We start from the raw sequence: 24097 nt of genomic DNA, 5'->3' as shown, positions 1-24097 counted from the left end.
TTAGAACATTTGAGATTACTAAAGTTAAAACGTAAAAATGAACCGATCACTAATTTGATATCCTATGCATTAATTGCTTACAATAGCTCAATTCACAATTTTACGAAATGCCGACCCTATGATATAATTCGGGGCCATTTTGATCCTAGGGATCCTTTAAATATCGATATAAATGAGCATATTATGCAACAATACATAATTGCTCATAGAGAACAAATGAAACTTGTATATGAAAAAATTAATGAATCGTCCCTAACAGATCGTACTAATATAATAAGCAGACGTAATAGAAATCGCGAAGTTGAAGTAGATTACCAACCGGAACAGCAAATTTTCGTTAAAAATCCGATAGCAAGTCGCCAAAAATTAGCTCAACGTTTTACTAGTGATAGAGTTCTATCTAATTTACCAGTGCATATTTATACATCAAAGAAACGTGATCGAGTTGCAAAAGCTCGCTTAAAGAGAATTCCTAAAAACGTAATGTTGTTACAGAATAGTGACGGTGCTAACACTTCACACACTGCAGGCCCAAGAGATACGGATTGAAAGCTTGGATGATGGACCGGGACTTTTGCCGTTCAAATTAGGACCAATGAGACACGTAACGCATTATCACACTTTTATTCAATACATAGATTTAGAAGACATCGAAAATAAAATCTTTCTTGTTAAAAATCAATTACAGCAAATTAGCGCGCGTCTTCCAAAAAACAATTCCCTACATGACATACAGTTAGACCACTTATTTAGCAAGTTAAATAAAACGTTAAACCAACTAAAAAGCCTTGAACCAAGACGTGTTAAGAGAGGGCTTATAGACGGCTTGGGGTCAGTAATCAAGAGTATTACAGGCAATCTAGATTACACAGATGCAGTTAAGTACAATGATGCTATTTCAACACTTACTAACAATGAAAATAATATAGCCACGGAATTAAATAACCATATAAGTATTAGTAAGGACTGGATGGCTAAACATACTGAAATAATTAATAAGCTTGTAGAAAACCAAATTAAAATTAATAATTCGTTGGAGTTGTTAGTACATAGCCAAAGCCAAATGGGAGTTAGTTTAATAAAGTATACGAAAATCAGCCAATTCTTATCCATTATCACTGAAAATGTGGATGATTTGTTAACAGAACTATATAGAATAGAAAATATATTAGGTTTTATACGTGCATCAAGTATGCACCATTCGATGATAGAAATAGATGTAATGGTTAGTATATTAAGAAAGTTAAAAAATATATATGGTAAGGATCAAATATTAGACGTAGAGTTAAGGGATTATTATGATATTATAAAGCCTGGGTATTACTATACAGAAAATCAAATCATTATAATTTTTGAATTTCCCATTATATCGCATAATATATATATACTTTACAAACTTGCTATTTTACCTAATAAATATAACGAAACTATTATTCCTCCCTATCCCCTGATCGCAATTAATGAAAATTCTTACTTGTACATTGAGGCTGAATGCCCGAAGTTACAATCCATATACCTATGCGATAAAAAATTGAACCACCACGTGAGAACAGATCCGGATTGTGTAAAAACTCTTATTGCCAGAAAGGAAGTGACAAAATTTTGCAAATCAACTACTGTAACACTTTCGAAAGAAGCTATGGAGAAATTAGATGACAGATATTATTCAGTTGTGTTTCCAAAAAAAACGAACGTACAATTAAAATGTCGAAGGGAAGACCATATTAACTTACAAGGTAGTTATTTGATTACTATTCCGCGTAATTGTCTTCTGCGCACAGGAGAATTCACAATAATTAACACAAATGATGATCTTAAAGGTGAACCCTTGAAGATAATGACATTTTCGACGATAACTGATGATGAAAATTTACTCGAAGCCCCTCGGGAATCAATCAAATTAAATACAATTAATTTGGATTCACTGCATGAAATCCAGAGAAAAATTGAACTTCAAATGCCTGTGCACTTGGATAAATCTACATTATACCATACTACTATTCCCTTTTATGGAGTAATGTTCAGCGCGACTGTGCTAATAGTCGTCCTTCTAATAATACGACGTAAGAAGTTATTCAAAAAACTATGTACAAGAGATGCAGTAACCTATCCAGTGACAGAAAATGAAAATGAAGAAAATCGCAATAAGCCTCCAGCAACATTTTCATTAAACATTTTAAAATAGTTGCTGGACTTCAGGAGGGAGGAGTTATATCATATAATTAATAATATATTAAATACGGACATCGCCGAGTGCCGCTCTTGTATCGGTAAGATATCCGGTGCAAGATTCCGGGAAACGCCGCACGGCCTGGGAACGCGGAGGCTCGCAGGGAGCACTCACTTCGGTACATACATCGACCGACAGTACTAGGACATTATTAACATTTAATTATCTTTATGTAATTTGTTATAAATTAAAAGTAACTATTAAAGTTCATCATAGTTTATTTCGCACCCCACTGCACCTAATATAACTCGCATCTAAACAATTGTTCTCAAATAATTGTGATTCAATTGTGATTTGAGGTAGACATGTTACATTTTAAAATATTTCCTTCGGCGGTAGTTGTTATTTTAACATTATATGAAATATACCGATATCGAAAAGAAAAGGTTATTTCTTGTAAAGAAGAATTTTAGAGTAGGTACGTTAACAACAATATTATGTTATATACAGTATTATCTTAAAAACGATAAATAAATTTCACAACATTTTATAATATCTCATACGTTTTAACTAGAATTAAATCGAATAAAAAATAAATTATAAAATTTCTGATATTTTTGTCTCATTTATAAGCCAGCGATTAATGTTAAAATAACACTCCATTTAAACCTAAAAACATTTCAATTTTATAGATATTCGTTTTCCGTTAATTTACCTGACGCGCGAGTGTAGAGCCGCCCTTTCTTCAGCGGGAGAGTCTCTGAGGAAGGTGGAGGATAGGTTGAGAACCACCATGAGGCAACAGAGTAGGAGCGGTCCGAGGATCGCACCTTCGGGTCCCAAGTAGAATATACCACCGGCTATAGCTAAGCCAGTTACGTAGGGGTGACCGCCACTGGAAATAATAATAATAAATAATAAAGTTTTTTTTTTAATTATACATTTTTATATAGTATAGGAGTAGTAGACGATTATGCAGTCCATTTGATGATAAGTGGCTTTTGTCGCCCATGGACATCTGTGGTCAACCCTAGGCAAGATTAGATTCCTACCCGAGGTCGGATACAGATGCGCCGCTACCCTTGAGGACTAAGCTAGAACGCCTCGGAAAAGTATGTCTCCTTTACCACCCCTTTCAAATCAGATCACAGCAGCGGTTAATCAGGCAGAAATAGGCATAGCGTTGGTGCTGCCAAATTCGACTAACAGAGGGTTCTACCCACAGACCTTTTACAAAACAAATACAGGTCTTTGGTTCTACCACCATCAATTACAGATATAATAAATGTAATATGATATTATATGTAAATGAGCAAGCTTTTAACAGTAAGTGGTTACTGCCGCCCATGGACATCTGTAACTAATTCCATACAGAAAAGGGATTCTAGCTTAAGCCGATCAGAGATGCATTGCAAAACGCGGACTATTGCCCTTTCTAAATAATCAATGTATGAAATTCTTGCCCCACATAGGACATTTGACTTGATATTCGGTAGAGATTGTCTAATAATCATCTAATCAACTAAAACTTCGAAATAAAATGAAATGAATATTTATTTTGTTTAGGCGTCTGGAAGCACTTACAAATTGTCAGATACAATATTTTTTTTATACTACTACGGGATCAGAACGCGACGTCAACTGAGAACATACAGCAAGAAACAGCGAGTTTTGCCTTTTTTTGGATAATCATTGTATTTATATCGTTTTTTGTTTTTAATGCCTGGGTAGATTAGTTAGTGAACTATAACGCCAAACTGCTAGTCCCCTCTGAAGTTGTAGAGAGCAGGTGTAGTTATACCATTTTCTATGTGGAGGTGAGGCGTATATACTGGAACAGGTTCATGGACTAGGTATTATACCAGACTAGGTCGGACCTAGTCCAAGTTTTAATATGTACCTAGTCCAAGAATAAGTACCTAGTCCAAGACCCGGTTGTACGCGTATCGCGTACACGAACCATAAATAATGAGACTTTCTGGGACTAGGTGAAACAGGTTTCTGGATCACGTATTTTTGGATACTAGAAACAGCCTACCTACTTCCAAATTTACCTAGTACAACCCATCTCTATTTCTATGGCGACGCGATTCATTTCTATATTCAGAGCTGACTAGCAGTTTTACGCGGACTATAACAGGCGTTAGATGTTTGACTCGTATACAAGTCAGTCGGTATCCTCATTCAACACCCTTCTAAATAAGTATGGCGGTGGTACTCCTCCGGTCGAGCCACTGATTATACCAACTATCAAAACAATGGGCATGATGACAGTATTGAAAAATCGAAGAATAAATGATTTACTTAAAAACAATATGTTGAAAGCATTCTCAAAAACAGCCCAGTTTTAATAAAAAACTTTACGATTTATTATATTTTCAATAAAATAAAAGTATAAAATACTGCAGTCGGCCATCTTGTCTAAAACGCTAATCGGGGCGAAATGACGTCATTTTTTTTGGCGTGTCACCGTATTGCTTGAACTTTTCTATGGGATATTGAGGCGTGACGTCACTCGCGGACGCCATGACACCCGCGAGCGTTTTCGCGCTTAATTCAAAATTTGTTTTAAAAATGCTAATATTTCCGTTAATACTGAATTTATTGCCGAAATAATACGATTTTTGGAATCAGTAGACATGTACCTACATTATAGAAGGGGAGTTCAAAATTTGTCATCATGCCCATTTAAACCAACTACTTTTAAAACATTAACATATTAAAATGAATCACGAGTTAATGAATTATCGCAAGGAGGTTATCGTGCAAGTGTTACATACGATACGTAATAACTCTACGAATTGTTTACTGTTTCTCGAGAAAAATAATCTTAATTAGTGTTTTGGCGGCGAGTCTTATATACATATAACGTACATAGTTGCAAACTGCGAAGTATGTCGTGTTTATAATATCATCTAGTTTAGTTATTACAGTAACTTATATAATTATTATTTATAGACATTTGTCCTAGTATATCTATACTATAATATTATATAGAGGAAAACTTTGTTTGTTTGTTTGTTTCTTTGATTGTAATGAATAGGCTCAAAAACTACTGGACCGATTTTAAAAATTCTTTCACCATTCAAAAGCTACATTATCCACGAGTAACATAGGCTATATTTTATATGAAATATATTTGATAAATAGATTTTGAGACGGTACAAAGTTTTCCGGGTCAGCTAGTAATTGTATATTATGAAGTGTAAGTCTGAAAGCAGTAGTATTGTATTAGTATTTACCTTTTTTGCCTAATCCACACATCCATGAATTAGCCTTTAATTCTCACCTAATAGAATATTTTACCTAATAAAAGCACTGTTCAGCGTTGCTGTATTTAGTTTTGAAGGGTGTGCTAAGTTAGACATACTTGTCCAAGTCGTTTCAACTTAGTCCACAGGCGTAGTAATGCATCTGTGACCAAACCCAGATAGGACTCTATTCTTATCTGGGATTGATTAAAGATGTTCGTTTGCGGCATGGGCCATTTACCATCAGGTGGACTTCATGGTCGTTTGCTACTAATAATAATATATTAATATAAATGAGTTATAATAATATTATTAATTGAGTTATGACTAATATAAAAATTGTCTGCAATCCAAGCAACATATTTAAGATATTACAGAGGTACAACGTTATATAAGCTTTCATAGTTAAATATATCAAAAAGGTATAGTCCGCGTAAAACTGCTATATATAAATGAATCGCGTCGCCATAGCAAATTGTATGACTACACTTGCTCGCAACAACTTCAGAGCGGACTAGCACTTTGGCGCGGTCTATAACATTTCAACAAACTCACTCTTTAATCTCCGCGTAAACAGCAGCATCTAAGAACGCGATGGGCGCCGCCTGGGCTATCGGTAACAAGATGGCCGCCATCGGTCTGCCTTGCAGCCAAACGTCCAACGCCGCGGGAAGACCCGCCAAGTACGGCCCGAGGAACGGAGCTGCCCCCAAAACTGCTGCTAACACTGGAAATGTTTCAATCTTTATATATATATTTCTTATGTGCGTGTGTATGTCACTGAACTCCTCCTAAACGACTGGACTGATTTTGATGAAATTTGTTCTGTGTGTTCAAGGGGGCTTGAGAATGGTTTAGATTCACAATTTGGTCCGTGGGAAAAGGTTTTTTTTAATGATTTTTAATTCGTAAGTAGTTGTTGATTTTGGAATGTTTCACATTGGATTCGACAGACTTCGCTACCATCGCAGTTTCAAATATTCTATCTATTTTTCAAAGCCGTAGCTGATAAGGGTTGTTCATCCTTTTTTATTTATATGGCAACACAACGTTTGCCGGGTCAGCTAGTATTGTATATTATATGGTTACAATTCATCATTCATATGAACGTCAAGATAGGTCTTTTTTTTAAGTTTTTTCGTTTTTATAATATAGGAGTGATGAGCATGCAATCCACCTGATGATAAGTGGCTATTGCCGCCCGGACATCTGTAATCAACCCCAGATAGGACAAGATATTCCTACCTGAGATCGGCTACAGATGCGCCGCTACCCCTGAGGACAAAGCTGGAACGCCTCGGAAAAGTATGTCTCCGTTACCTCTTATGTCCCTTCAAACCGGAACAGAGCAGCGCTTAACATTGTTGTTGTGAGGTAGAAATAGGTGTTCGGTATTGATGTTTTACATCCGGCTGCGCCCGATGCTACAGACGAGCAGAGAGTGAGAGCTAATCGTATGATGCTATTTTCTAGATGACGATTTCCACGCATATCGAAAGCTGTGTTGAGGAATTTCGTTTCAAAACATACCATGTGTATACAGAATAAGATATTAATATTATGTTACTATTAAAGGTTACTTAAGAATTTCAAGTATGTATAAGGAAAGAAAAGGCTAAAAATTGTATATACATCCACCAAATAGTGGGAAAACCTATAATTAATAAAGCTATAAATAATAAGATTATTACAAGTACATTTAATGGAACATATTGAGTTTTATATTTAGTTTATTATTCATCTTTACGATTCTTCGTATGGACGCAGAGCGAGGGTTATTAACAGCTCATCATAAATAAATAAATAAACGCTTTCTACACTCACAGCCCCACACTAGGATTCCCTGTGTCCTGGTTGCTATGGACAGACACAAACATCTAGACCCAGAACAGATATCTAAAGTCATTATTAAAATATCTGTCTGACCGGGAATCGAACCCGGAACCCTTTGCGCGTCAGACCGGTATGATGACCGCTTGGAGTCGTTCTCGCTTGGCGCTTATCCTCAATTCATTAAAAACAATTTAACATAAATTAACTTTAATTAAAACTTATTGGTGTTATCTTAAATAAGTAATGGGGTAACTAATATTAAAATAACAAACATTCAATTAAAATTTTATTTAACAAAATCAACTTTAGGTTTTCTTCTTATCAATCTGTCTCGGTGTACGTAGTTGAGCGTACACGTATTTGTAGAAATCTAAGGCCTTTTGTCGATCGTACGCGACCGTATTCCTGCAATGACTGCCCACACATCTGTTCACGTATTCCTCCCTAGGTGGCGCTTTTGACGCTTCGACGGGTCTATTTCGAGAAGTTCCAGTACTTCGGAGCGTTTCGACGAAATCCCTCGACGAATCGAAGACCACTTTGATTGTTGTTCTATTCGTCATGTTTAAGTGACTGTCTTTTAAGAGGTCGTCCTTGTCGATCGCTGTCATGGCGGCGCTAGCGTCACCGCTCAACGAATTAGCTTGACGAATCAAGTAGAAAGTTGGTGCCGGTTCAGTAACTTCTTCGTCTGTCGTCGCCTCGTTTCTACTACTCGTGTGTTTGTCGCCGTAGAGCAAACACATGACTTGGGGATCGAGATTCAAATGGCACATATCGCTTTCTATTAGTAATTTTATAACTTCAACCGGCAAGACACATGGGGCTAGTAAGCAAGTGTTGTTGTGTGCTACGTCCAGTATTATAGCGTTTAATTCGTTGTTTCCCTGATTTAAGAACGCTATGTTTCGACAGTTGCAATCCATCGCGTTATCGCGGTATATTATTGGTGTGTTTGAGGATATGCAACTGTTGTAGTCAAAGGTTAATGAATGCGGCTCGATTTTATCTATCTTATTCCCTGTAAAGGTAAACTGTTTTTTGTTTGATCTCTTTCTAGAACACTTGATATTTGCGAACGCATTCGATTTTAGTGTCTCGATAAAATTATTCGATATTTCAATGTTAACAGCGTTAAACGTTAAAGCGTTCGAATTTATTTTCTTAACGTTATTATCAGTAAATTTGAAGTTATCAGCCGTTACGTTGATGGCGTTTGAAATTAAATCACCGAACATGTTAAATGTAATTTTTACTGTCGAACTATCCACTGTAATACCTTTGAAATCGATGTTGTCTATTCGACTATTTAGCACCGTGAATAGAGTATTCTCGTAGCCCATAGCCGCATCTATAGCTTGAGTATGGACATCGATTATTGTAACATTATCAAATTCTATACTTTTGATGCCTGTCACATTGTATATAGCTTTAGTGCTCACAGAATTGATTTTGCTGTTAACCACGCGTATTTTCCTTAAGTTTGTCGATCCCAGGCATTTCTGTTCAGTACTAGTGCTTGGGGATTTGAAAATTTTCCTCGGTAAGGACACCACTTCTCTTACATTCTCTATAGTCACTTCTGGAGGTGTTTGTATCAAGGAGTTGGCTGAGAGAGTTACGAACTCTAGTCTGTCACAGTCTTGTATTTTAAACTGTTGTAGCTTTGAGGGTTTTTGGAGTATAGGACAGTCTAGAACGACTCTTATGTCTCTACAGTTTTGGACAGTAACGCTACGTATATGGTCTGTGTAAAAATCCTTGAGGTGTATAATGAAATCCTAAAACAAACAGAAATGAGGATTAAAATGTGTTATATATGCACAAAAGTATACGTTACGAAGACATTTAGTTATGCGTCCATATGATTTAACAGAGTTGTTTGTCCAAACATGATCTACTTAGTCTTTAGGCTTGCAAAGAGCCTAACTTAGGCTTCAAATTTATTTTGGACTGCTTAAACAAGTACTTTGCAGTGATCATACAACATAAGAACAACACAACCACATATAAGTATATTTATAGGTGGTAGAACCCTTTGTGGTTCGACTCCGGCGGCACCACCGCCACACCTATTTCTACCTAATAACAGCAGTGTTAGGCGCTGCTGTGTTCCGGTTTGAAGGGTGTGGTAAGGGAGACAGACTTTTCCGAGGCGTTCCAGCTTAGTCCTCAGGGGTAGCGGCGCATCTGTGGCCGACCTCAGGTAGGAATATCTAATCCTATCTGGGGTTGATTACAGATGTCCATGGGCGGCAGTAGCCACTTACCATCAGGTGGACTGCATGCTCGTCTGCTACTCTTATATTATAAAAAAAAATATAAAAACGAAATAATGATTTTTTACTTACATTACTTCGCACAGAGGAACAACTGTACACAATTTCTGACGGTGCGTTATTAACACAATACCATTCAGGGTTATGGCAACTCGTAAAATTGATCCTCACACCGCATACAGTGCGAATAAATATAAAGTACAACAACACAAGTCTTCTATCCATTGCCACAATACCGATTAGCATTTTTCTCACTAGTATATATTATCGGTGCACGGTAAAAACACGAGTAGCAAAACTATCACACTCAACGAATGTGCTTCATATTGTGATAAATATTTACTAAAATGCGTAGAGTAAAAATAATTGTGACTTAATTATTATCAACGGAATAAAAATACGGAGACGGCGCATTGACCTATTAGGATTTAAATAAGATAAGCTGAAAACAAACCGTTACACAGTAATTATATTTCCATGTTTGTTTAAAAAAAAGATTAAATAAATTCTTATTATAAGGTGTCCTTTTTTAGGGTTCCCAACAAGGGAGCCAATGGAATTATTACTAAGTTGTCCGTCAGTCTGTCACAGGCTAGCATCTCTTGAACCGTATTAGGTAGACACTTGGAATTTTCACAGATTGTGTAAAATAATTGCAGCTATAATAACAAATACTAAACGTAAGAAACGTTAAAGATAAAAGGAGAAAAAAATCCAGAAACCGTTTTGTCACCGCACTCTTAGATCGATCTTAATAATGGCAATACCAAAAAATGTATAGCGGTGGTACGGAACTTCGACTACGAATCCGTTTCGCACTTCACTTGTTTTATTTATTTATTTAACATGTTTACTGGATAGTACAAAAATAACTAAAGGATCACAATTAGTATTTTCATGTTTGCTTCCAAAAAAGAGTAATTATTATTATTAATATTAATTAGAATATTATTATTAATAATAATAATAATATTCTAATTATAAGGTATCCTTATTTAGGGTTCCCTACAAGGGAGACAATGGAACGCTATTACTAAGGCTCCTAGTCTTGCACAGATCTGTATCTTGTGAACCGTAATAGAATTGAACTGACTCGAAATATCACAGACAGTATAATTATAGCCGCCACAATGATAAATATTAAAAATAACAAACGTTAAAAATTAAAACAGGAAAAAAAATCAAGAAACCGTTTTATTTCCGATCTTTTAGTTGGTTCGATCTTAATATTGCCAATAACAAAAATAAACGTTTAGGGTACGGAACTTTGTTTACGAATCCGTTTCGCACTTCACTTGTTTTATTTATTTATTTAACATGTTTACTGGATAGTACAAAAATAACTAAAGGATCATAATTAGTACACCAAGATAACAATGTCACTAGTTGGGATCCAATTATAAATATGAGTAATGCATGCAAATAAGAGATTATATTTAGCCTTAATAACATACAGACATACCTGAGGGTAAATATACTACTTTCGCGCCAAACAAGTTATGTACCAGCCAAGTCCATAGACCGTAGAACACCGCCATTTTGAACGACGCTCGAAATACCTGTTAAATCGATAGATTAGTAAAGATACTTCGCCACCTTGAAATTGAATGAAGCCACAAACGGCTTATTAGTAAGTTCTTTTTTTGAATTCTTGACAAATAAACACATTTTTAGAGAAAATTTACGAATAAATAAGTAATACTGCGTAATTTACATAATAAATAAATAATTATTTCAAATATTTTAGGGACATTTTAGCACGGAGACGTGGCAAAACTTTTTTACGCAACTATTTCAATTCTCAAAACTGGGTACATTTTCTTGTTAGGAGTGAGTAATCTTTACTAATCTATGGTTAAATTAATCAAAATACTCAAAAATGTGAAGCACAGCCTAGGGCTTGAAATTCTGTCTCTTGAACGACAGTTCCGAGGTTTGAATCCTAGGCACGCATCTCTGATTTTTAAATGTTATGTGCGTATTAGAAATATAAGTTGCTTTAACGGTGAAGGAAAACATCGTGAGGAAACCTACATACTCATACCTTTAAAAATAAGTATTTTTTGTATGTGAAGTATACTAATATGCACTTGGCCAGCGCGGTGGGTTATGGTCTAATCCTTCTCATTCTGAGAGGAGACCCGTGCCCAGCAGTGGAACAGATTGGTTGATGACGACTCAAAAAAGTTAAGTAGTAGTATGTATCTCGAGGGACGAGGATGAGGGACCCAACATAAAATATATAAAACAATAAACGTCAAAGCTTTGAGCATAAAGATTGTACATAAAATAATTTGTTATTATTAGGATATGGTTTACTTGCTATGACTGCAGATTTGTGTAATTTGTAATCGGTTAAGATAGGCGTTTAGATTTTGCTATTTTCTGTGTGTACTAATTATGTGAGTAGGAAAACCTAGCTGATCTTGGTACAATTTTGAGCTTTTGAACCGAAAACTTACCCAAACACTAACCACTTTAAAAACTTTGGGGGAGGAACCTCATAATGACAATCAATCAGGGTTTTATAGATCTTTAGTTTCGCCTATGGGTCGAAAATAACCGCGTTACATAGCAAAATAAGGTACTAACTTGATTAATAGCAACCGAGAGTGCGATACCGAGTCGGGGTCCGAAGTTGGGCTGCACTCGCGTGATCACCTCCACTGGCTTATAGAGGGCGTTACTGGACGCCAGAAGGTAGAACAGAGTCGTGAAGAACACCACCTGACAATACGTTAAAACAACTCTAAGTATGTAAATCTTAAATATACAGGGTGAATTTTTAAAACGGGCCTTCAGGGTGAAATCCGAAACTATAAGGATTAGCGAAAAATGCTGAAAGGAGTTACGAGGTCGATTTTGATAAAAACTAAAACTGCATCATTACTTTTTTAAAATAACTTATTCCCTAGCCGGGAATCGAACGAGTTCATTTTGAAAAAAAATGCACCCTCTATATTATTCCACTATCTGATAGTGTTGCTTATAAGGATCAAAATCTGGAAAGTAATGATAAATGATAAACTAAAGGAAAAGCCTCAATTTTAAGAAAATACATATTTTTTCATATTAATTTGGCAGTTAAGTTCCCGCCATTCATTAATTTAAATATTTCATGTATTAACATTTTTTTTGGCTCAATGTTTCTAATAATTCGAAATGGACGTTTTGTTTTTCAATAATTTATATTTTTATGTCCGACTTAGCTATGGGCGGAGTTTCGTTTAATACAGATGTAAAGTTGACAATTTGCGAGAAATACTTTTTAGAGTCAAATCCGAGTGATTACTAAAAAATGAGATATAGAAAATCATATTTAACGTTGACACAAAGTTGTAAACAACAAACAATAAGAATTTACTGTTTAATCAGTTATCTATTTTCATTAAAGAAATAAATCCTAAAAACGGCGGTAACTTATTTGCCAAACTATTACTTTCTCATACTAAGCCGTATGTCATAGTCATAACATCGAATAATTAGTTGATTAACCAACAAATTCTTCAATGGTATGACTTATGTATGTTTCTAAAGAATTATACATAAATCATTTGTTATGTATAATCCTTAAGGATTAGTATGCCAATGTATGGAAAAATACGTATTTTCTTCAAAATTTTCCTTTTCCTTTAATTTGTCACATAACATTACTTCCCAGAATTTGATCCTTATAAGCGACACTATCAGATAGTGGAATAATATAGAGGTGTCACTTTTTTCAAAATGAACTCGTTCGATTCCCGGCTAAGGAAAAAAATATTTTAAAAAACTAATGATGCAGTTTTAGTTTTTATCAAAATCGGCCTCGTAACTCCTTTCAGCATTTTTCGCTAATCCTTATAGTTTCGGATTTGGCCCTGAAGGCCCGTTTTAAAAATTCACCCTGTATATAACTCAAAGGTGACTGACTGACATAGTGATCTATCAACGCACAGCGCAAACCACTGGACGGATCGGGCTGAAATTTGGCATGCAGATAGATGTTATGACGTAGGCATCCGCTAAGAAAGGATTTTGATCAATTTTACAACACCAAAAACAACATATACTCTTTATTTGTACACCATATAACATACATATAACACCATATAACATACATATAACACAATAAATGAGATAGCGTACAAAAAGGCGACCTTATCGCTTAGAAGCGATTTCTTCCAGACAACCTTTGGGATGGAGTTAAAGAAATATGAGATCGTAAGAAGTTCTACCCCCAAGGGGATAAAATAGGGGATGAAAACATTACTTCGTAACGCGAGCGAAGCCGCGGGCAAAAGCTCGTGTTAAATAAAATGCTAGTTTTGACACTAGAAGAGTTGCTTAGATTCGATTTCGGCGGCACCACCGTCACACTTATTTCTGCCCCATAACAATATTGTTAAGCACTGTCGTCGCATTCCAACTTAATTCATAGGGGTAGATACGCATCTATGGTTGACCTCAAGGAATCTAGGTTTATCAAGCCTTGATTATAGATATCTTTGGGCAGCAGTACTCATTTACCATACCAAGCTAGGAGTTCCTAGGAGTGACAAAGCACATATTTTTAAATCTTTAACTCCGAAAGGGCTAAACTTAAGCTGAAAATCATTTTTGAAATTTCAACCCCTAAAGGGCTAAGTAGCGTATAATTCAAACCACTTACAATATTGATAAACATGTTGATAATTGCTCCCCCGCCGCAAAGCAGCAGCGAGGTGAAAGCACCAAGAGAGCCAGCCAATAGGGACACATTGCTGGCCAGTGGAGCCCAGATACCGCTCGCGATCGCACTCAGGGTGCCCACGTTCGCTTGCACCCATGCCATTGCTCCATCGTAATTAAATAGACCTAATAACAAATAATTGTAAAACACCTATTAATAATAATAATATACTTTATTATACAGATAAACAGATATAAACACATGGAAATATATAATTTTAAAATACAAAAAGTCTTTCAACCTGGTGCGGAGTTAAAGTGAAAAGAAATCTATGCATATCTCCCAGGTAAAGGAATGTGTTTAGGGAGCATGTTCTGTTAAACTCAGTTCGTAGATTGTAAGTCTTATAAATGGAATCTTAAAACTATGATAGCGCGTTTAGGTTCGTGTGGCGCCATCTCTATATGAATAGCGATAAGCTATAATATATTTAATATGTATAATGCGAGTGTTTACAATACGAGCGTATTTCTTATTGTATTTGGTCAAGACCTATTGACCTACATTTTAAAAAGTAAATATTATGCAATTTTTCATAGTGGTATATTCCGCGTAAAACTGCTAGTCCGCTCTGAATACAGAAATGAATCGCATCGCCATAGCAAGTTGTATGACTACACTTGATCGCAACAACATCGGAGCGGACTAGCAGTTTGGCGAGGACTAGACATTTAATTAATTATTTATGATGAATGGATTGTTCTATATTGTGATTGTGTAGAATGATATGAGCGCTCATCGAAAAAATTCCTTTATAAATTAATATAGATAGACCTACCAGAACTCTGCGTGACGTCACTGACGAAGCTATCCCAGGACTCTTGCACAGCAGCATTATCCACAGTGGGCCCGACGGGCGCCGCGAAGTGGCCCGACACCCAGCTCTGGTACACTCGGTCCCATATTTCTAACACTTGTTGCTCTACACGGGCTATCTTCTCTGGATCACCTTCTTTCAAAATGCTCTTCACCTAATGTCAAAAAATATTAATCCTTACTAATATTATAAATCCGAAAGTAACTCTGTCTGTCTGTCTGTCTGGTTGTCTCTTCTTCACGTCTAAACCACTGAACCGATTTTAATGAAATTTTGTACAATGATAGTCTGAGACCCGAGAAAGGACATAGGATAGTTTTTTTTCCCGGAAATCCCACGGAAACTAGGGATGGCAATCTAAGATCGATTAATCGGAGAATCGATCTTTCGGACCCAAAACATCGATTATTTTAATCGATATTAGTAAGGATTGAATTGTAAACTATGCATTTGATCAAGTGACGATCTTTAGCAAAGTTGAAGGTACGAATTTTCAGTTTTATGTATGTTAGTAGGTATGTTATATTATTTTATTTTAAACGCGGGCGAAGCCGCGGGCAAAAACTAGTTTAGTTATAAGGAAAAGTGAGTACTTGTGAGATTAGTATAAAAAGAAAAATATAATTGATATTATGCAATTAATTTTATACAAATATGTGTAGGCTTATTAGGTATTTATGATGAAAACTCTTTCTTAGAATATTGATAGAACTTACGTATCTCATGATCTAAGTTACATATCCATTCGGCAGCATAAAAATGTAATATAGTTAACAATCAAACATGTTCAAATAATTAATACAATCGATTTAATCTAATTTTATCTATACTTAGACATCTTTATAAAAACATGGAAAAGTATATTAAATAAAGAATAAATAAATAATTAGATATTTTTCGACAATACCTTGAAACATTCTATTTACAGTAACATAAGATAAAACTTACCCCCGTAGAAATACCCTCCCGTCCATAAGTGTACGCATTGTCTATCAGTGAATCAAGTTTCTCCTCCCAGCCCTCCGGCAAGTACGCGTGCAGAGCGCTATGCTGGACATATGTACTGTTAAGGAGGCTACCACTTAACTGAACCACTACTAACGCTTCGGAATAAATCTGAAAACAACAAGAAATTACTGGTAAAATAGACAGGTCACACCCTTAAACTATTATCATTTGTATTTGTGTAAAAAAAATAGCACAAGATTGTCTATGGTTAATGAGATCTGACAATTTAAAGTAGTGGATGATATTTTAAATCTACAGCTGTAGTCCATTTTTATCATTAGAATTTTAAGGATATGTTTTAACGTTTAAACGATGTAAATAAAACATTGCTTAAAAATAATCAATGATAACGAAAATGATGCAGAAAAAGGCGTTGTACAGAAGTAGTGTGTTTATTAGTAAGATTTTTTTTTTATAAGTTAGAAGTAGTAGAGGAGTATGTAGTCAACCTGATGATAAGTGGATATCTGTAATTAACCCCAGATAGGATTAGATATTCCTACCGGATATCGGCTACAGTTTCGCCGCTACCTCTGAGGAATAAACTAGAGTGTCTTAAAAAAATATGTCATAGTACCATAATTAATTAGCATAACTTTCTTGATTTATGATGCCTGTGTTGTATATCTATAGATTTTGACAAGGTATAGGCACCTGGATAAAAATGAAGATAGTTCCAACAGTGACAAACAGGATGAGACCGACTATCACAATGCAAGTAGAGACTGTGTCGACGGAGTCATAGGCCATGTCTATGACACTTTTATTGCATATTGACATCATTTTCCCAATCCCTCGTATTTGGGCTGGAGCGAGCGCTGATCTCCTAAAATCAAATGATATTTTCATAATGAAGCGTCTAACTATAAATGGAAACCTGTGGCATTCAAATTTAAAATATGTTACTGTTATATAACAACAATTAATTAAATAAATTACAGATTTATAAAAAAACACAAATACTTTTTAAATTCATGTCTGTCTGTCCGTCTGAAAACAGCCAAATTAATTTGATGTTTCGTCATTATTTGCCTAAGTATAAAAACAGAGAAATGGGTTTAATTTGAAATCAAAACAGACTTTAATTGTTGTATTTATACACAAAACTTTGTTCTAAAGACAAAACATGTCTATAAACCTAATCTTTATGAGTATTATTTTGCAAAAATATATAATTTAAAGTAAATCACACACCTGGCTTCCCACCAGGACCTAATCTTCGCCTTAACATTGTTGTAGTGGTTCTCAAAGAACAACCAAACACCAAAGAAGTTGAGCAACTTCTTCAAAATGTGGATAGCTAGAAAGAAGAGCACGACAGGCAACAACCAAATGTGATTCCACACGAGCATACAGAAGCAACCGGAGAATAAGAGTTTGAAGTATAGTGCAGTTTCGTCATCACTGTCAAAGTTATGCCTCATGTAGTTTTCATCAAGAGATCTCTGTTTGAATGATGCTAAGAGTCGAATGTCGAATGGTGTCTTCTGTTTCGTATTCGATAGAGGAAGGGCGGAAAGGGTCCTCGTTTTGAAGAACTTCTTAGCTTGTCGGGGCGAACTTTGTATGGTCTCATTGCTCCAACTGCTCCTCTTGGTTAAGTTTTCTGGTGTGTCTGGCGTGGGAGTGTCCGTGTCTGGTGTCGACTCTTTCTCACTGGATTCTTTCTCCTCTGGGATTGTGTCAGCCACTTTCTCCTCTAATAGTTTTTCGGTAATAATCTCACGTTGGCCGTTAGTGAGGACATGACCAATTGCAGTAAATACAGATGCCTCAGGATCTGTTGATATAAATGTTAAAAATAATATTAATATTTGAAGTGAAGAACCCTTGATGATTCGACTTTGGATTTCACTGTTACGCTTATTTCTGACTTTTAATAGCATTAAGCGGAACTGCATTTTAGCTTGTAAAGTATAATGAAGAAGAGACTTATACAAGGTATTCCAACATAATCTTCAGAAGTAGCAACACATCTGTGGTCAACCTCAGGTATAAGTCCAATCGTATCTAGGATTTTATATAGATATGGAAGGCAGTGATCATCAGATAAACTGCATGCTCGTTTGCTAATTCCATTAAAAATCTTTAATTTATTTATTTAGTAAGGAAATAGTTAAGGACTCATTCATTCTGATACTAATTATCATTCATTCATTAATTTTTTCTGATACTAAGTAAATCTAAATAAGGAAATAGTTAAGGACTCATTCATTCTGATACTAATTATCATTCATTCATTCATTTTTACTACGTAAATCTTAAATACAAATCTTCAGAAAGGTCAAAATTTTTGACTATTATTAAGCATACTCAGTAAAATACTAATAAAATTTATAGAAGAAAAATACATGCCTGATGACTGCAACTGCTTCTGTATGTGAAGAACTTCAAGGATAAAGCCTGTTATTCCTATTGCTTGTAAAATAACAAACATATACACTTGGAAGGACCCAGCCAGACTTGCTAGGAAACTTGCGATGACCAGCCAAAGGAGGTGTGCCGTTACCTTAAATATTCCAGCTCTCTCTGGACTCCATAATGTGTAGACACTTATTATATAGGCTAAAGCAAAGGTCATAGTCTGAAAAGAGTTAATAAAATTAGAATTGTTTCTTGTATGTTCAGTTAAGTACATTTTATTTTCACAAAGTGGTGTTATGTTTATCTTTAAAGAAATTAAATATGGTGCAATTTTTTATTGCAACTTCATTATCCAAATAAGTTATAACTATACACTTCTTGACTTGATCGAAGTTACATAACCTTTCGACCAGAAACCTTTATATATTAAAAAATATTAAAACCAAAGTGACTAAAGAAATTAGCCATAAGATTGAGTCAAAAACTGTAGATATAAGAATCGCCCTAATTAAATATGTAGTATTATAAGCATTTATAATATTAGCAAAACAAAGAATCTCACATGTGCATGAATGTGTTTCTTTATTTTGGCTACACTTTCACACCTTAACTACACAACCAATTGAAATTGACATGAAATTTTGTACACACTATATTAGGGGTCCTGTAAAGGATGTAGGGTAACTTGTATCCCGAAAAAAGTACCGCTCCCTAAATATACATAAAAATCATTCACTGCGAGCGAAGCCGCGGGTAAAAGCTAGTATCAAATAAATATTTATAACTTACAATATAAGAGCCACACAGACTAATCAAGAGAGTCGTGGAGAAGCTAATAAAGCTGTGAAATTGCCAGAATATGCAGCATAGACTTCTTGGGATTGATTTGTAGAGCCACGGCAGGATGAATATTGATGACATCACCCCTATCAGTATCTGAAATTAAATTAGTACTATTAAGAAATTTGTAAACATTGTGATCTAATTTCTAGGTCTATTTTAATTGCCTACTGTCAGTTTTCTTTGACATCTATTGCAATGTTAATAGGATCAAACTTATTATAGTCCGCGCCAAACTGTTAGTCCGCTCTGAAATTGTTGCGCGCAGGTGTAGTCAGAGTGCCAATGCGTTCGAACACAACTACAAGCCTATACTCCGTAGCAAACGTAAAGGCACACTAACGCAGCTAAGTGCCCGTGGGCGAGACTGGGCAGAGGTGGGTGCCGGGACAGTCCCGCGCTGTCTTTGTCCCGCTCATGTCCCGCTAATATATACAATTTGCTGTTGCAACGTGACTCGTTTCTATATTCAGAGTGGACTAGTAGTTTGGCGCCGACTCTACCTTATATAATAACAGTTTTGTTGAGAGATGCTGTGTTCTGGTTTGCATGGTGTGGTAAGGGATTTCCATTACCATAATACAGCAGCCAGATATTTATATATAGATATTATTTGGTCAACTTAGTCTTCTGAGGTAGCACTCATCTGTGATAGACTTCAGGTAAGATTCCAATCATATCTGAGATTGATTACAGATGTCCATGGGTGATAGGGGCCACTATCAGGTGGACTGCTATTGCCAGTTAAATCATACTGCTCCTACCACCTTTCAACATCATTGTCAAAAAACATAATGTAATAATTTGAATAATAATCAATTAATTTATACATGGAAGTGATATAGAATATAGTTTCATAATAATTTAAGATAATATATTTGTTAATAATGTGGGTAGTTATTGTAATTACTGTTGTTTGCCAATACTTTATTTGATAAAAAATTCTCTATCAGTAGCAAAGGGCACATATTCTTCCTCATTATAAGTGGCCACTATAGGACATATTTATGTATAATAATTATAAAAATGAAGTTAAGATTAAACCTACTTTGCAACAATCTGCTACAAATATGTATGATGGTATATATTTTAAACCATGCAGTATGTACCACCATCTCTCCCTCCAAGGATGCATGCAGATGCAAAAAATAAAAATATACACCACCATACATACCACCACCAACACGTGTTTCGCTCCAAAACAGAGCATCATCAGGGTAAGTTGACTCTACGACCGTTAATGGTTAATAACGTTGTGACTCAGTTTAAAATATATACCATCATACATATTTGTAACGGATTGTTCCGAAGTAGTTTTAATCTTAACTTAATAGCATGGATTTCCGCAAAGTTACATCTGATACAATTAACTATCTAATTATAAAAATACTCTCATGTCACGTCTTATAAAAGGGCCTCCGACTTAGTCCTCACATGTAGCAATACATCTGCAGCCAATGTACGAGGATCCTTTTATTTTTTTATAATATAGGTCCACCTGATGGTAAGTGGCTACTTCCATACATGGATATCTGTAATCAACCTCAGATATTATTAGGTATTCCTACCTGAGCTCGGCCCCAGACTCACGGCTACCCCTGAGGACTACGCTGGAACGCCTTGGAAAAGTATGTCTCCCTTACCACACCCTTCAAACCAGAACACAGCAGCGTTTAACACTGCTATTGTGAGGCAGAAATAGGTGTAATGGTAATGCTGTCGGAGTTGAACCACAAAGGGTTCTACCACCTTCAATGTAGAGGTACATCTTTAGCCAATGTCCGAGGATTCTGTCCGGATTCTTTTCAAATACTTTTTTGTAACATAGAATTTGCAAATGTGCATGCAGTTTACAGAGGACTACATTGTAATGCGTTGGATAAGTGTGAAAGTGTGCCCTTATCAGACCTTTTAAACCAGATACTTTCTACAATACAAACAAATAATACTTTCTACAGTTTTGTGCAAAACAAGTACTTTTCAATAAAGACACACTTAGAGACAAATACAAAAACACCCAGACCAGACCAGGCATTTAAATTAATTATTTAGATATTTGTCTGGCAAAGAAACAACCACAGAAGCCACTGTGTCAGACCAGTAAGGTGATGTCTCTGCCACTTAGATCATCAAACTAAAGACCTATGCTTTTCCATTCTGATAGAAGACCTATACTTAGCGATAGGATAATATGTGGCAATGGTGATGATAACATAAGAAAAAGGCATAGATTTTGAAGGTGGTAGAACCCATTGTGGTTTGACTTCAGCGGTACCACCACCACACCTATTTCTAACTGACAACAGCAGTGTTCAGCGCTGCTGTGTTATGGTTTGAAGGGTGTGGTAAGGGAGGCATACTTTTCCGAGGCGTTCCAGCTTAGTGGGTGTGACTGCAGATGTCCATGAGCGCCAGTAGCGACTTACCATAAGGTGGATTGCATGCTCGTCTGCTACTCCTATATTATATATAAATAAAAAAATAGATTTTTACCTTGTAATGCTTCTTGAATTCGTGTCCTACAGTGTCTGACGCGAAGTTCACCACGTTCATGGGTATCACCATGAACCCATACACCACAGAGGAGTTCGACCTCTCCAGATCCTCGAACCATGCTTTTATCTTCTGCGACAATTTATACTTAAAGGGGTGGAGTAATGACCCCACGAGTAACGCCCAAAATAAAGGCTTAAAGAACGGCTCGAGGATCAAAAACAACACGTATACGGCAGCACAACATATAGCTAGAATAAATAAAGCAAACGCGTTATAAAACCCATGTTTCATCGGTTTTTCATTCCCCTCTGATAAGCCACCGATGATATTAAAAATGTTCTCAAAAGGCGATTGCTGCATTACTCCCGTTTTACAGGATAAAGGAACACTACTTAAAATAATAATTAAGGTATCGATTGATGAACTAATTGGACACAGATCTCTAGTGAGGTCATAGTTTTAATTGGATTTTGGGCGAATATTTTGACAATGTCTTCCAAAATGTCTGAATGACTTTGGCATTGACAAAGCACTGACTAGCAATTTGACAACTTGACGAAACAAATCATTTTGGGCATTTACGAATTACGCTTTGGAGTAAGATGATTATATGGAAGACGAAATTCAGTATTTCAATAAAATAGTGTTGCATATTTTTTAAAATAATACTCTTTGATACTATACTCTTTGATTGCAACTCAAGAAAAAAAAGAGTAAGTACAAATACGACAAACGTTTGACTATTATTATTTATCGTACATAAATAAATTATACCTAAATAACTAATACAATAATCCATAGGTATTACATTATATGGGTATAAAATTATAAAGTTTCTCATATTCTTAAGACTTACAGATAGTTAGGGAAATTGGCTTACTCGCCGAAGGTGCCTCACTCCTGGTTATTAGTTAAACACCGAGTCGTTTGTTGCCTGAATTTGTAGTCGAAAGTTTTCGGTGCGCTCATAGAGTAGGTATTATTATACACAGGGTGCGCTCCAGTCGACTAAACATCTTATGGCGACAGTCAACTGCCTGCTCGGTAAAATATGTCGACGACCAAGTCGTTGATGGCAGTCGACTTTATCGTTCGGAAAACTACCCGGTGTAGAAGAGCCCTTAAAAATCTTGCCAGTGTGTAATCAAATATCAATGTCGACAGCCATGACTTGCGGCGGCAACGAGCATTTGGGTTTCTGTGGAACATTTTTTCATTACACTAGTGACTTTGCAAATCACGGGTGTTTCTACCTTCTAATCTTCTATAGTATTTTTTATTTCCTATATTTGAATTTTGCCTGGAAATAATCATAGTAATGCAGTCTGAAATAGTTTTTTATTTAGGCATTTTAGACGCGTATTTTTATTATTTCAATAAATCTTTATTTTTTAGTCTTGTGGTCAATTTTCAAGGATTTTTTATGATATAGAAGTATTAAAAAATCGTTCAGTTCACCTGATAGAATTTTTTAATCAATCCCTAATAGGATTGGAGTCCTACAAGACGTCTTTGCATAGCTTACAAGTCATGAGAACTTAGTTGGAATGAGACTCTATGTCTTGTTGTATTCTTGTTTGAGGAGGCGAGGCCTGCGCTTTTGTAGGTAAATTATATGTTTTAATTTGATGAGACTGTATGCTGATTTGCTAGTAAGTATTAGTCAGGCTCTACGATCAAATTTTGCACCACTAAGCAGTGAGGTTGGCCTTATTAACTTAATTATTATTGACGAGCTTTGCCTCTTACTTCGGTCGAGTGGAATCAGAGTATAATGTCAATTATACAACGCAAACTATACAGTACCCTTATTATGAGTTTTTACGTTTTTACAAAGATGACTGTTTTTGTATTTGTTTACGTATTTCCTATACATTTCCAATCAGTTCTGATACAGTCCGCTGGGGGCGCTGATTGGAAATGTATTGGCAAATACGTACACAAATACATAAACAGTCATTTTCGTAAAAACGTAGAAACTCATACTAAGGGTACAGGTCTGTGGTCATCTATCAAGCTTAAATGGAGCCAGCAGGTGCATGGTTATTTTTTTAGTAAATCCCTCGAATTTGGGCTAAATTGGTAAGAGATCTACCATCCATATCCTGGCTACATCATCAGATCAGTTCCTAAATATCAAATTATGGTATTTTTATTCAAATTACATACATGTACGAAGTTTCACTTCGAAACGACAGTTCAAAGTAGGTAAAAATTGACTTAATAAATTGTATTACTTTGTTTGCTAGTTAGTTACTAAATTGTGTTTTTACAAATGAAGAATGATATTTTTAAGTGTGTAACCAGGTAATAATATGATTTAGTACT

At 35.6% G+C, this 24097-nt stretch overlaps 1 protein-coding gene across 1 annotated transcript; it reads right to left on the bottom strand.

The window, feature by feature from the left end:
• Positions 1-2881: 2881 nt before the first annotated feature.
• LOC140742722 (uncharacterized) lies at positions 2882-22283 on the bottom strand. Its single transcript, XM_073073699.1, has 14 exons — positions 21767-22283; positions 19223-19369; positions 18425-18653; positions 17264-17849; positions 16724-16895; positions 16010-16177; positions 15023-15215; positions 14185-14369; positions 12126-12260; positions 10992-11092; positions 9606-9747; positions 7595-9035; positions 5977-6148; positions 2882-3065 (listed from the first exon to the last, which is right to left on the bottom strand). The coding sequence occupies exons 1-14, from the start codon at positions 22127-22129 to the stop codon at positions 2882-2884; spliced, it is 4218 nt and encodes a 1405-aa protein (XP_072929800.1). The 5' UTR covers positions 22130-22283.
• Positions 22284-24097: the final 1814 nt, after the last annotated feature.

The sequence above is a fragment of the Epargyreus clarus genome, unplaced genomic scaffold (genome assembly GCF_041222505.1).
Source record: "Epargyreus clarus isolate Ecla_fem2 unplaced genomic scaffold, WU_Ecla_fem_2.2 ptg000006l, whole genome shotgun sequence".
Taxonomy (NCBI): Eukaryota; Metazoa; Arthropoda; class Insecta; order Lepidoptera; family Hesperiidae; genus Epargyreus; species Epargyreus clarus.
Note: the sequence above shows the minus strand (reverse complement) of the source record. Positions and strands in the feature narration are given on the sequence as shown.